At 45.4% G+C, this 14570-nt stretch overlaps 1 protein-coding gene and 1 pseudogene across 3 annotated transcripts in view; one reads left to right on the forward strand and one right to left on the reverse strand.

Annotated features, from left to right (window-relative positions):
- Positions 1-14570, forward strand: part of CEP85 (centrosomal protein 85) — a 45069-nt gene that overhangs the window by 20827 nt on the left and 9672 nt on the right. For all 3 annotated transcript variants that reach the window (XM_010355673.2, XM_010355674.2, XM_030913151.1), the window contains exons 4-7: positions 878-1572; positions 3272-3405; positions 3811-3928; positions 5291-5476. In XM_010355673.2, coding sequence (XP_010353975.2) covers positions 878-1572; positions 3272-3405; positions 3811-3928; positions 5291-5476 — 1133 coding nt within the window. The remainder of the gene's footprint in view (positions 1-877; positions 1573-3271; positions 3406-3810; positions 3929-5290; positions 5477-14570) is intronic.
- Positions 9060-9420, reverse strand: LOC104656072 (annotated as a pseudogene).

Consider the following 14570-nt stretch of genomic DNA (forward strand, 5'->3'; position numbering starts at 1 on the left):
TATGTTACCTCACATTCCTCCCTTATTGTTTGCTTGCAGTAGTCCCCTTCAGAGTAGTACTTGAAAGTTGGAAATAGGTAGAAATGTGAACCTTCTGCAGTAGGGCTAATCAAGGGTTGTCTCCCAAGACCACGCAGGAGCCAAAGGAAACATGAATTCAGTCTGAAGAAAAAGTTAAAAAAAAAAAAAAAGGGGCCAAGTGAAAGGCAAAATATAAAATAGAGGATTTCAGTGTGTACCCAATTGAGAGTGCTCACTGTGCTAGAGTGAAACCTGAGAGTTACTAAGAATAACTTCACATATCCAGGCAGTCAGGTCTGGGGTATGGGAGAGAGAACAGAATCCTGCCTCAGATGCCATACTCCATGCCCTGCATACTGAGCAAGACTGTCTAGTTCACTTCATTCTTCAGATAGTTTGGACTTGTTGCTCACCTTCCTGGGGGAGCTTTTGGAGGTCGCAGAAGATTCTGGCGACTCTTGGAAAGGATATTTTTATTAGATTTGATTATAGCTGAGAGTTGTCCAGCTTCCAGAAGAGTAGGACCTAACTCATTTTCCTTAAGTAAGTAATTTTTTTTAAAGTTCAGTTTTCAGCTTTGTCTGTTGACTGACATGATTTTTTTTATTCTAGTACAAAGGACTAAGTTAAAAGTGAAGCCATTATTGCCTTTTGTTGGTTTACCTTGTGAATGGCATTTGAGATCCTGGAAAATACATCTCCCAGTTTGGTTGCTGTGTCTTTCTGCTTGATACTTTTGATGACGGTACTCTCTCTGCTTGGTCTCAGGACAGGCTGAGAGTTTCTGGCATAGCATTCAAACTCAAGAAAGCTTGCTGCTTCAATTTTTACTTATGGAAGACTATTCTCTCCGCAGATTTTTGCAGCTCAAGTGGCAGTCCTCCTTTCCAGCCCATCAAAAGCCATGTAACCATTCCAACAGCCCATGTGATGCCTTCTACTTTAGGGACCTCTCCTGCCAAGCCAAATTCTACACCTGTTGGACCCTCTTCCTCCAAACTCCCTTTGTCAGGGTTGGCTGAAAGTGTGGGAATGACAAGAAATGGAGACCTCGGTGCAATGAAACTTTCTCCAGGCCTATCTAGAGATCTCGTGTATCTCTCTGGTGCTCCTGGAGAAAATGGAATTGAGCAGTCCTGGTTTCCAGCAGTGGGCCATGAAAGACAAGAAGAGGCGAGGAAGTTTGATATTCCTCGCATGGACTCTACCCTCAATCAGTCGGCAGTGATGGAGACACTTTATTCAGATCCTCACCACCGAGTCCGCTTCCACAACCCAAGAACCAGCACAAGTAAGGAGTTGTACAAAGTGTTGCCTGAGGCCAAGAAGGCACCGGGCAGCGGGGCAGTGTTTGAGCGGAATGGACCACATTCTAATAGCAGTGGGGTCCTCCCTTTGGGACTCCAGCCTGCTCCCGGGCTCTCCAAGCCGCTGCCCTCTCAGGTGTGGCAGCCGAGTCCTGACACTTGGCATCCCCGAGAGCAATCTTGTGAACTCAGCACTTGTCGGCAGCAGCTGGAATTGATCCGTTTACAGATGGAGCAAATGCAGGTAGAGGTCCATCTTTCCTTGGTTTTCTAGGTTCTGTACAGTTCTTAGAATTGTAATAGCTTTTGTCCTTTGAATTTTGGCTTTAAAGAAAATAGCTGTAAAAAGAAGGAAGATGTTTGTAGACAGGAAATACAGGCTTGTGAGCTGTTGGCCATTGAATCTGTTTGGTGGTTAAATTAAGCACCAGTTAGGGTCTGCAAAATAGCAAAAGGTTACAAAGGAAAATTTAAAAGGTATTTATACCAGTTACTAGGCTACAGAATTTTATTTAATCTTCATAGTGTACTAACGAGGTAGATGTAGAAACTTACCAGGTTCTTAGACTACATAATCTGTCCAGGGTCATAGAGCTGGTGATTGGTAGAGCTAGGGTTTAAAAACCATCTTTGAGGCCAGGTGCAGTGACTCATGCCTTTAATCCCAGCACTTTGGGCCAAGGTGGGCAGGAGTTCGAGACCAATCTGGCCAGCAGAGTGAAACCCTGCCTCTACTAAAAATGTAAAAATTAGCCAGGTGTGGTGGCATGCACCTATAGTCCCAACTACTTGGGAGGCTGAGGTGGGAGAATTGCTTGAACCTGGGAGGTGGAGGTTTCAGTGAGCCAAGACCACTCCATTGCACTCCAACGTGGATGACAGTGAGACTCCGTCTCAAAAAATAAGTAAATAAATAAATATGAAAACCTTCTTTGAGCCCCTGTGTTCTCTCTATCACTTTTGTATTTTCTTTTTTTTTTTTTTTTTCTTTTTTTTGAGATGGAGTCTCGCTCTGTTGCCCAGGCTGGAGTGCAGTGGCATGATCTCAGCTCACTGCAACCTCCACCTCCCAGGGGGGTCAAGTGATTCTCCTGCCTCAACCTCCTGAGTAGCTGAAACTACAGATGCGTGCCACCACCCCTGGGTCGTTTTTGTATTTTTAGTAGAAACAGTTTCACCACGCTGGCCAGCCTGGTCTCGAACTCCTGACCTTGTTATCTGTCCGCCTCAGCCTCCCAAAGCTGGGGGGCGGGGGGTGAGCTACTGCACCTGGCCTGTATTTTCTTTTTTATTTTCTTTTGTGTGTGTGTGTGTGTGTGTGTGTATGTGTTTTTTTTCTGGAGACAGTCTTGCTCTGTCTCCCAGGTTCAAGCAATTTTCCTGCCTCAGCCTCCTGAGTAGCTGGGAACCACAGGCGCATGCCGCCACCGCCGGCTAATTTTTTGTATTTTTTAGTGGAGACAGGGTTTCACCCTCCACCTGTTGCCCAGGCTGGTTTAGAACTCCAGAGCTCAGGCAGTCTGCCCGCCTTGGCCTCCCCAAGTGCTGGGATTACAGGCGTGAGCCACCGCGCCCAGCATATTTTCTTTTAAAAAATCCTTATGCTGCTGAAGAGTGGGAAGGAAGGGAGCAGACATATTCCCCTTCCTTGGTTGGTGAGGACATCCTAGCTCCTGGTTTGCCTCTGTTGCTAGATAATAAAAGATAACTGACCTTTTCTTAGAAACTAGAGCCTTTTTGAACAGGGAGTGTTCAGTTGGCAGAAGCCTTCCTGGCAGGTTCTTTCCAGTCATGCCTCAGAGCTAAAATTATTTCATAAACATTGGGCCTCATCAGGCTGAGCCAAGTTGGGCCTTGACTACAGACCCAGCTGATTACTGCTCAGGTGTTTTCAGGCATGTATGGGTCAAGATCAAGCTCATCTGGGCCTACTTGCCTTTCAGCTTCAGAACGGAGCCATCTGCCACCATCCTCCTGCTTTTGCTCCTTCACTGCCCATCTTAGAGCCAGCACAGTGGATCAGCATCTTGAACAGTAATGAACACCTTCTGAAAGAAAAAGAGCTTCTCATTGATAAGTAAGAGGGCAAGGGGTACCACAGAGCCAGACTACTCTCCCAGGCCCCATTGAAGACACCTAATGGAGTCTTCCCAAGGGCAAAACATTCCTCCTCTGTTTAGGCCCACGTCTTGCCTCACGGTGGAGGCAGTTAGATAAGCAGCCTAGTCGTATATATAACGTGATAGGCCAGTTATATATTTCTTTAGGGCTCTAGGGAATGCCTGAAGGGGGTAGCCAGTTCATTGCCTCTGATTTTTTCCTCATTTCCCCTCAGTTATCTTTCTCATTTGTTCTTCCTTCAGAAAATAGTGATATCCAGAATCTAAGATCTTGCTTACATAATAGGGATTATATTTAGTAGGGGCTTATATTGTGAGGGGTTAGCATCAGGACCTTGACCCGATTCTACCGGCTTGTGCAGGCAGAGGAAACACATCTCTCAGCTGGAGCAGAAAGTGCGAGAGAGCGAACTGCAAGTCCACAGTGCCCTCTTGGGCCGCCCTGCCCCCTTTGGTGATGTCTGCTTGCTGAGGCTACAGGTAAGTATTGGCAATCAAGATGGCATTCTGTTTGTCATAACTCAGTGTCTTCCCTATGCTTGGCACCATTAAGTATCCAGGAGATACAAAAGAGATCAAGAGTAAACATATTAATTACCCTCAAAGAGTAACATACTAATTATAAAGCACCCTTTATCATGCCCTAGTGGTGGCAGAAAAGGCTAAGAACCAGGTGAAAGTCCAGATGGCTGGGTGTCAAGACATACTTGGGAGAAAGGTAGATAGTAAAGTCCTAGAGTTGAGTGATGTTATGAGAAGACTTAATCTTCTAGCCCTGGCCAAAAGGAGAGAGAGGCAAAGATGATGCGGGATTTAGAGCCGTTCTCTCTTTTTTTTTCTCCCTGCTCTATCACCCAGGCTGGAGTGCAGTGGCACAATCTCGGCTCACTGCAACCTCTGTCTTCCTGGTTCAAGCGATTCTCCTGCCTCAGCCTCCCAAGTAGCTAGGACTACAGGCGCCTGCCACCATGCCTGGCTAATTTTTAATGTTTTTAGTAGAGATGGGGTTTCGCCATATTGGCCAGGCTGGTCTCGAACTCCTGACCTCGTGATCCGCCTACCTAAGCCTTCCAAAGTGCTGGGATTACAGGCGTGAGCCATTGCACCCAGCCATTCTCATTTTTATCCTCCATATCTAGGAGCAGCTGAAGAAGATAATATTCTCATTGAGATCAATGGTTGTGGGGGTTGAGAGCTTGAAAAGAAGCCTGCTTTGTTGACCAAGCCTCTGCAGTTTGGGCATTTGAATGTTGGATATTTGACAGGTTATAGCACTGGCTTTGCTACCTAATTAAGGCAGTATCCTGTCTCATAGAATCAGAATGTTAACAGTGGGAAGTGCCTTAAATAAAATCTAGTTAATTTTTCAAATTTACTGATGAAAGAATTGAAACCCGAGAAAGAGGAAGACCTTGCCTGAGATAATATAGAGAATGAGTGGAGGGGAGCCAGGCTTTAAGCCCAGGTCTTCTGATGTCTTGTCCTGGGTTCCTTCCAGTATACAGTGGCTTAGGTATTGCTTTAAGGCAGTGGTTCTCAAATGTGAGTGTGCATCAGAATCCCTGGAGCGCTTGTTAAAACACAGATTATTGGGACCCATCCCTATAGTTTCTGATTTGGTTGGCCTAGGAGTTAGGCTTAAGAAATTGCATTGCACATTGCTAACAAATTACAGCAATAGGTAAGGCTGATGCTGTTAACCCTAAGACCCAGTTGAGAACCACTTCTTAAAGAAATTATTGGAGGAAAATGATACTTGACCATGAAGTATGCTGGGAATAAATAAAGTACATGAGACTATAAGGGTAGAGAACAGTTACATATTGAGAATCTTTCTGGCAGGAATTGCAGCGAGAAAACACTTTCTTACGTGCACAGTTTGCACAGAAGACAGAAGCCTTGAGCAGAGAAAAGATTGACCTTGAAAAGAAACTCTCTGCTTCTGAAGTTGAAGTCCAGCTCATCAGAGAGTCGCTCAAAGTGGCGTTGCAGAAGCATTCTGAGGAAGTGAAGAAACAGGAAGAAAGGGTGAGCTGAATAGCTGATAGCCCTAATTCACAAAGGAATTGGCAGTCAGCTGTCTACTCTAAAGCCTAAGCTGTTTCTGGCCCCCATTCCTGAACTAAAAGGAGACAACTGGGTGAGATCCTCCACTGCCTTCTCACACAGAATCATCACAGATCTCCTTTTTGCTAGAAATGGAACTCTCCTCCCTCCCTCATTTTTGCTTCATCTCCACAAAACCACAACAGTCAGGGAAAGTTGTATGATCCCTCACTGTCCCAGGTTGTGCTGTGCAATGTACCACCAGCTGGTCTGGGTAGAAAACCAACTTGAGTACTCATACCAGATGGCACTGTTGCAAGATATTTAAATACCTGTGGTGTATTTATATCATTCAGTCTGGTTTCTCACCCTTCCTAAAAAGTAGAGAAAAATTCCATGTGCGCCAGGCGTGGTGGCTTACACCTGTAATCCCAGCACTTTGGGAGGCTGAAATGGGTGGATCACTTGAGGCTGGGTGTTCGAGACCAGCCTGGCCAACATGGTGAAACCCCATCTCTACTAAAAATACAAAAATTAGCCGGGTGTGGTGGCTGGCGCCTGTAATCTCAGTTACCTGGGAGGCTGAAGCAGGAGAATAGCTTGAACCCAGGAGGTGGAGGTTGCAGTGAATCAGGATCACGCCATCATGCTGTTGCACTCCAGCCTGGGTAATAGAGCAAGACTCAGGGGAAAAAAAAAAAATTCCATGTGCACAGCTAGTTTGGGTGTTTTTTTTTGTTTTTGTTTTTGTTTTTGTTTTGTTTTTTTTTGTTTTTTGCCAGTACTCTTAAAATTGCCTTAGGTTTAAAGTTCTTTGGTTTTGTTGTTATCTCCCAATTCATGGCTTGCTTTAAAGCATGTGTTTTTGGGGAACCAGTTTAGTAATGTTAAGTTCTGGACCACTTAAAACAACTAGAGCAATATTTCTCAAACTTCAGTGTTTCAGAATCACTTGGGGATCTTGTTAAAAATGTACATCAGATTCAGTAGTTCTAGGAGGGGGCCTGAGATCCTTCATTTCTTTTTTTTTTTTTTTTTTTTTGACATGGAGTTTCACTCTGGCACCTGGGCTGGAGTGCAGTGGTGCAATCTCAGCTCACTGCAACCTCAGCCTCCTGGGTTCAAGCAATTCTCCTGCTTCAGCCTCCCAAGTAGTTGGGATTATAGGTGCCTGCTACCACACCCAGCTAATTTTTGTAATTTTAGTGGAGATGAGGTTTCACCATGTTGGCCAGGCTAGTCCCGAACTCCTGACCTCAGGCGATCCACCCACCTCAGCCTCCTAAAGTGCTGGGATTACAGATGTGATCCACTGCACCCAGCTGGATTCTGCATTTCTGACAAGCTCCCAGGTGATGCTGATGTTATTGGTACTGGAAGGACTTAAGAGGGTTTGTTAAAAAAGAAAATTTAAAGTTGAGTTAGGCTGGGCGCTGTGGCTTATGCCTGTAATCCCTGCACTTTGGGAGGCTTAATGGGCAGATCACCTGAGGTTGGGAGTTCAAGACCAGCCTGACGAACATGGAGAAACCTGTCTCTACTAAAAATACAAAATTAGCTGGGCATGGTGGCACATGCCTATAATCCCAGCTACTCAGGAGGCTGAAGCAGGAGAATCAATTTAACCCGGGAGGCGGAGGTTGCAGTGAGCCGAGATTGCTCCATTGCACCCTAGCCTGGACAGCAAGAGCAAAACTCCATCTCAAAAAAATAAAATAAAGTTGAGTTAGTGAGTTTAAAAATAATAATAATTTATATATCTAAGTTAAGTAATTAAATACCAATAGATTTATAATAAAATTAGTAGTTCTAAAAACAAATGAAAAAATAAAAAATTTAATAGTTCTGGCCAGACTCAGTGGCTCATACCTATAATTCCAGCACTTTGGGAGACTGTGGCAAGAGGATTGCTTGAGCTCAGGAGTTAAGACAAGTCTGAGGCCGGGCACGGTGGCTCAAGCCTGTAATCCCAGCACTTTGGGAGGCCGAGACGGGTGGTTCACGAGGTCAGGAGATCAAGACTATCCTGGCTAACACGGTGAAACCCCATCTCTACTAAAAATACAAAAAATTAGCCGGGTGAGGTGGCAGGCACCTGTAGTCCCAGCTACTCGGGAGGCTGAGGCAGGAGAATGGCGTAAACCCGGGAGGCGGAGCTTGCAGTGAGCTGAGATCCGGCCACGGCACTCCAGCCTGGGTGACAGAGTGAGACTCTGTCTCAAAAAAAAAAAAAAAGACAAGTCTGGACAACATAGTGAGACTCCTTCTCTTAAAAAAAAAAAATTTTTTTTTTTTTTCCTAAAATCAAGTTTGTTACTCAGAGCAAAATTTGCCCATATAATACATTGCTCTTCAATTTTTATTTCTATGTGGTTATACAGTCTGAATGACTAGTTTACAATCCCAGGTGGTATTACAAGTTTTGTTTTTACTGGCCAGAGACAGTGGCTCACACCTGTAATCCCAGCATATTGGGAGGCCAAGGCAGGTGAATCACTTGAGGTCAGGAGTTTGAGACCAGTCTGGCCAACATGGTGAAACCCTGTCTCTACTAAAAAAAAAAAAAAAAAAAAAGTGGCCGGGCACGATGGCTCACACCTGTAATCCCAACACTTTGGGAGGCTGAGATGGGCAGATCACAAGGCACAAGGTCAGGAGATTGAGAACATCCTGGCCAACATGGTGAAACCCCATCTCTACTAAAAATACAAAAAATTAGCTGGGTGTGGTGGCACACGCCTATAGTCCCAGCTGCTTGGGAGGCTGAGGCAGGAGAATCACTTGAACCCGGGAGGCAGAGGTTGCAGTGACCCAAGATCACGCCACTGCACTTCCAGCCTGGCAGCAGAGCAAGACTCCGTCTCAAAAAAAAAAAACCGGATGTGGTAGTGGGTGCCTGTAACCTCAGCTACTTAGGAGGCTGGGACAAGAGAGTCGCTTGAACCCAGGAGGTAGATGTTGCAGTGAGCCGAGATCACACCACTGCCCTCCAGTCTGGACAACAGAATGAGTGAGATTCTGTCTCAAAAAAAAAGGCGGGGGGCGGAGGGTGTGACTGTTGGAAGGGGAAAAGTCCTCGCTGACAAAGAAATGACACTAATGTAAACAAAATCAAGAATGATCCACTGGTGCCAGAGATGATAGAGAAGCTTGTCAGTGAGCAGTTCCCTACTTCTTGCAGCAAAGGGGAGTATGGGCTGAAAATACTTTAGAAAAATCAAACAGCACCTGCAACACACTGTTAAATAAAGGCCAGGCTTGCAAACTATTCCTTCTCATCCATGCTGCTCAAATGTGAAGGAATTCTATATAAGGCTAAAGTCTAGTGAATCTTCTCACTTCAATTTCCACCTCTCTGGCTCAAGTCATTCTTGTGACTTAGCCTCCCAAGTAGCTGGGATGATAGGCGCATGCCACCACGCTGGGCTTAATTTTGTACTTTTAGTAGAGACGGGGTTTCACTATTGTTGGCCAGGCTGGTCTTGAACTCCTGGCCTCAGGTGATTCACCCACCTTGGCCTCCCAAAGTGCTGGGATTACAGATGTGAGCCACTGTACCTGGCCCTCACTGCTGCTGCTTTGTGGAATATAGTTTTTCATCAAGTGAGACTAGGACAATCTCTTCATATTCTTTTAGTTCCTGGGATGTTTCACAATACTCTGTCTAATCACATCTGCATCTCTAGACAAGTGCTCCATCATGCTTTCAACAGTTGTGGTTGGTGCATAAAAATTCACCAAGAAATACCCGCCTCTGCTGTGCTGTTGACAGAGATCTTATAAGGAAGTGCTCATTCGCCCAGGTTTTCCAAGTCCCTCACTATTGCTTCTCTGTTCATCAGGGCTTGTATCATACATTTCAAAGTAGCAGAAGTCTCTGGCCACAGCATGGCTGTCAAGATTAAAGCCAGCTTATAGCCAGGCATTCCCGGAGGCTCTGTGGGCGGCTTGGAACTGGGCTGGTTCCCAGGGAGGGAAGGAGCAGGATGGCAGGGACCTAGAAGTGGCTGGGTTGAGTGGCTGCCAAGTGGCGAAAGCTACAAAACTTTTTTTAAAATTAGCCAGGTGTGGTGGTGCCACCTGTAGTCCCAGCTACTCAGGAGGCTGAGGTGGGAGAATCACTGGAGCCCAAAAGATCAAGGCTGCAGTAAGCCATGATCTCACAGTTACACTGCAGTCTGGGTAACAGCAAGACACTGAAAAAAAAAAAAAAAAAAAAGATTAGTAGTTCTGTACCCCAGCACAACCCCACAGTAGTATCTATCTAGAGCTCTCCTCTTTCCTCTGATATATATAGTTGACCTTGGAACAATACATTTAAGCTGCACAGTTCCACTTGTACGTGTATTTTTTTTCAACCAAACGCAGATCAAAAATCACATATTCAAGAGATGCAAAACCAGAGTGTATGGAGGGCCGACATATGTGCAGTTTCTACAGGACCAACTGTGGGACTCAAGTATAAGCAGATTTCGATATACAAAGGTGGTCCTGGAACCAGTCCCGCATGTATGCCAAGGGACAGCTATATTTCTGAATAGTATGCTTTTCCTGCACTTTTTTTCTTTGATGAATTTTAGACATCTGTTTTTGTTTCATGGGAACAGTATCTCCCCCGACAATATTGATTGTAATTGTTTTGGATGTTTATATCTGTTTATAGTATTTCTTGTTTTCTTAAGGTCCTTTTTTTCTGTTTTTGGTGTCTTTCATGTTAGAGGCTTGGTGATCATTGAATGGACGGGCATTCGTATTTAAGAAGGAAGCAGGCTGGGTGCGGTGGCTCATGCCTGTAATCCCAGCACTTTGGGAGGCCAAGGCGGGCAGATCACCTAAGGTCAGGAATTTGAGACCAGCCTGGCCAACATGGCGAAATCCTGTCTTTACTAAAAATACAAAAATTGGCCGGGCGTGGTAGTGGGTGCCTGTAATCCCAGCTACTCAGGAGACTGAGGCAGGAGAATCGCTTGAACCCGGGAGGTGGAGGTTGCAGTGAGCCGAGATCGCGCCACTGCACTCCAGCCTTGGTGATGAGAGTGAGACTCCTTCAAAAAAATAAAAACGAAGCATTTAAAAGCTGGATGAAAGGTCTGGGTTCGGCCGGGCGCGGTGGCTCAAGCCTGTAATCCCAGCACTTTGGGAGGCCGAGACGGGTGGATCACGAGGTCAGGAGATCGAGACCATCCTGGCTAAGACGGTGAAACCCCGTCTCTACTAAAAAATACAAAAAACTAGCCGGGCGAGGTGGTGGGCGCCTGTAGTCCCAGCTACTCGGGAGGCTGAGGCAGGAGAATGGTGCAAACCTGGGAGGCGGAGCTTGCAGTGAGCTGAGATCCGGCCACTGCGCTCCAGCCTGGGTGACAGAGCCAGACTCTGTCTCAAAAAAAAAAAAAAAAAAAAAAAAAAAGAAAGCTTTGGGTTCATGGTGGTTACCTGTTGGACTTCAGTGTAGGATCAGACTTAGGCTACCCTTTTCACTTGGGAACGCTCAAATGTCAGTATCTGGATGTCATCTCTCACTCTCTCTAGGGAAGAATCTTCAACCTGCTCTCCGGTGGAGAGGCTAGAGGCAGGAATGCTTTTTAGCCTTTGGATTCTCGGTGTTGAGATTGGGCTTAGAGTCCCCACAGTTCTATACATACAATTTTTTTTTTTTTTTTTTTTTTTTTTTTTTTTTTTTGAGACACAGTCTCGCTGGAGACTGTGGAGTGGGTGGAGTGCAGTGCCACGATTTAGGCTCACTGCAGCCTCCGCCTCCCAGGTTCAAACTATTCTCTCTCATGCCTCAGCCGCCTGAGTAGCTGGGATTACAGGCATGTACCACCACGCCTGGGTTTTTTTTGTTTCCGAAATAGAGTCTCGCTCTGTTGCCTGGGCTGGAGTTCAGTGGCATGATCTCGGCCACTACAGCCTCCGTCTCCTGGGTTCAAGCGATTCTCCTGCCTCAGCTTCCTGAGTAGCTGGGATTATAAGCACCCACCACCTTGCCCGGCTAATTTTTGTATTTTTAGTAGAGATAGGATTTTGCCATGTTTCTCAGGCTGGTCTCAAACTCCTGACCTCAGGTGATCCGCCCGCCTTGACTTCCCAAAGTGCTAGGATTATTGCAGGCTTGAGTCACTGCACCGCCCTAATTTTTGTACTTTTTATAGAGATGGAGTTTTACCATTTTGGCCAGGCTGGTCTTGAGCTCCTGACCTCAACTAATCCTCCCACCTCAGCCTCCCAAAGTGCTGGGATTACAGGTGTGAGCCACCATACCCGGCCATATACATAGATTTTTACTTATACTTGTTTTCAACCCAATACTTCACCCTCTCTGCTGTGACTGGGTACTCTTGAGTCAGGAATCTCTCTCATCGTTTTCTTCGGAGAATAGTCTCCTGATGGGGAAGCCCAGGATGGGGCTGATATCTAGCTAACTTGTATATTGATTTCTAGGGAATTCCCCTGTTTTTCAAATCTGTGGTTGATACTTGCCTCCATCTTGAGCTGGTACTTCAGAGGCTCTTGGGAGTTGGGAGGAGCAGATTTCTTCCCTGTTGTCTGTAACTCCCACTACAGATTGTAACTTTTCTGCCCCATGTCATTTATCTCCCCTGTTCACTTTCACCTTTTAAAAACGTTAAAATCTTTCATAAGCTGGGCATGGTGGCTCACTCCTGTTAATCCTGGTACTTTGGGAGGCCAAGGCAGGAGAATTGCTTGAGCCCAGTTCAAGAACAGCCTGGGCAACATGGCGAGACTCCATCTCTATAAAAAAATTTTAAGTCAGGCTCGGTGGCTCATGCCTGTAATCCCAGCACGTTGGGAGACCGAGGTAGGCGGATCACGTAAGGTCAGGAGTTCAAGACCAGCCTGGCCAATATGGTGAAACCCTGTCTCTACCAATAATACAAAAAATTAGCTGGGCGTGGTGGTGGACACCTGTAACCCCAGCTGCTTGGGAGGCTGAGGCAGGAGAATCGCTTGAACCCGGGAGGTGGAGGTTGCAGTGAGTCGAGATCGTGCCACTGCACTCCAGCCTGGGCAACAAGAACGAAACTCCGTCTCAAAAAAAAAAATTTTTTTTTTTTTTTTTTAATATTTGCTGGGCGTGGTAGTACGCACTTGTAGTCTAAGCCACTCGGGAGGCTGAGGTGGGAGCATCAATCACTTGAGCCCAGGAGGTCAAGGCTGCAGTGGGCTGTGTCCGTGTCACTGCACTTCAGCATGGGTGACAGAGCAAGACCCTGTCTCAAAAAAAAAAGTCTTTCCTAGACTTTTGTTTCCTCCCCTCTTGTTTCTCAGTTGATACTTTCTTTCTTTTCTGTCATTTTAAAGATGTTTTTGGAAGGGAGAATACATAAACATTTATGGTCAGTTTACCATTTTCAGTAAGCTTTCCAGGTGATTCTGATACATACTGAAATGTGAAAATCACTATTTCAGAGATTTAAGAGTACAGATTAGACCTAGGATAAAGCTTTTGACTGATTTTCAGGGATCTTTCTTAGTAGTGTTATATCTTTGGATTAAATTAGGCCTTTGTCTCCTCTTTGACATTTAATATATCTGCATCACTTTTTCTGTTCTCTCTTGTTTTCCTCAGCTTCCTTGTTCGTAAGCAAACAAAATAAAACAAAGCACCATAATGGTGAAGAAAAAAGCCTCTGTTCAAATCTTTATTGAATACCTGCTCTGTGCCAGGCATTCTGCTGTGTGTTTAGGATATGATAATTAGCAAACGGACATAGCTCTTTCTCTCAAGTCTCATTAGCCTTTCCAGTTGATTGCATGGCTTTATATCATGTACGGTATTTAGGGAAGAATATATTACTTTTCTGACCAAACTGGTTATATGTCTTATCAGAAAGTTATGTATACTTCTGCGGTCCAATTCAGATGCAGACCATCTGGAGTTAGTGTCAGACTCCACAGGTTTAAGGGTACAGTTCTCAACAAAACTCCAGATGCCAACAGCAAATTCTGGGGTCTTCAGACCACTCGTATTTCTGACCAACTGGCTTCTGTGACCTTCAGGTTTAATAATTCCCAGAATTACTTACAGAACTCAGGAAAGTACTATACTTATTATTACAGTTTTATTATAAGTGATACAATTCAGTGTTGGGTGCAGTGGGTGATGCCTGTAATCCCAGCACCTTGGGAGGCCAAGGCGGGTGGATCACCTGAGGTCAGGGGTTCGAGACCAGCCTGGCCAACATGGTGAAATCCCATCCCATTTTTAGTACAGTATTATTCTGTACTAAAAATAGAATAATTAGCTGGGCGTGGTGGCGGGTGCTTGTAATCCCAGCTACTCAGGAAGCTGAGTCAGGAGAATCACTTGAACCTGGGAGGCGGAGGTTGCAGTGAGCCAAGATCGTGCCACTGCACTCCAGCCTGGGTGACAAGAGCGAAACTCTGTCTCAAAAAAAAGGGGGTGAGGGAGTGGGATACAATTCAGGACCAGCCAAATGAAGAGAGACATAGGGTGAGGTCCAGGAGCATCCTGAGAGCAGAGCTTCCATGCCCTCTCCTTGTGTGGAATAAGAGCATGTAAACACAGCACATTTATGTGTTTACCTATCAGGAAGCTCCAGTGAGCTTCTGTGTCCAGAGTTTTTAGTTGGAGTTTCATTTATGTAGGCATGATTAAACTCAATCACCCATCCCTCTCCCTTTCCCGTAGTAGATTAGGTTCAAAGCAGTTGGTTTTTCTGGTGATCTGCATCCATTCTGAGTCATAGTATTGGCATAAATTTACTCATGATGGGTTCTGGCCCACTTCTGTCCAATTCAGGAAATTCCAAGGGCTTAGAGGTTACCTCCCAGGAACCAGGTACAGAGACCAGACAAATTCTGTATTTTACAACAGAAATGCTGCCAGTTTTTAAAAACTGCCCTAGAAGTGTTTCTCTGTCCTTGATTTGAAAGTTCATTAATTCTTTAGTTTTATACTCAAATCCTAAATGGCAAAATTTGTTTGGCTTCCTACCTTCATTGCCGTAGAACAACATTCACAACCTCAAGGGTTGCTTCAAAAAAAGTTGATGTGGCTGGGTATGGTGGCTCATGCCTGTAATCCCAGCAC

Source organism: Rhinopithecus roxellana, chromosome 12, assembly GCF_007565055.1.
Source record: "Rhinopithecus roxellana isolate Shanxi Qingling chromosome 12, ASM756505v1, whole genome shotgun sequence".
Taxonomy (NCBI): Eukaryota; Metazoa; Chordata; class Mammalia; order Primates; family Cercopithecidae; genus Rhinopithecus; species Rhinopithecus roxellana.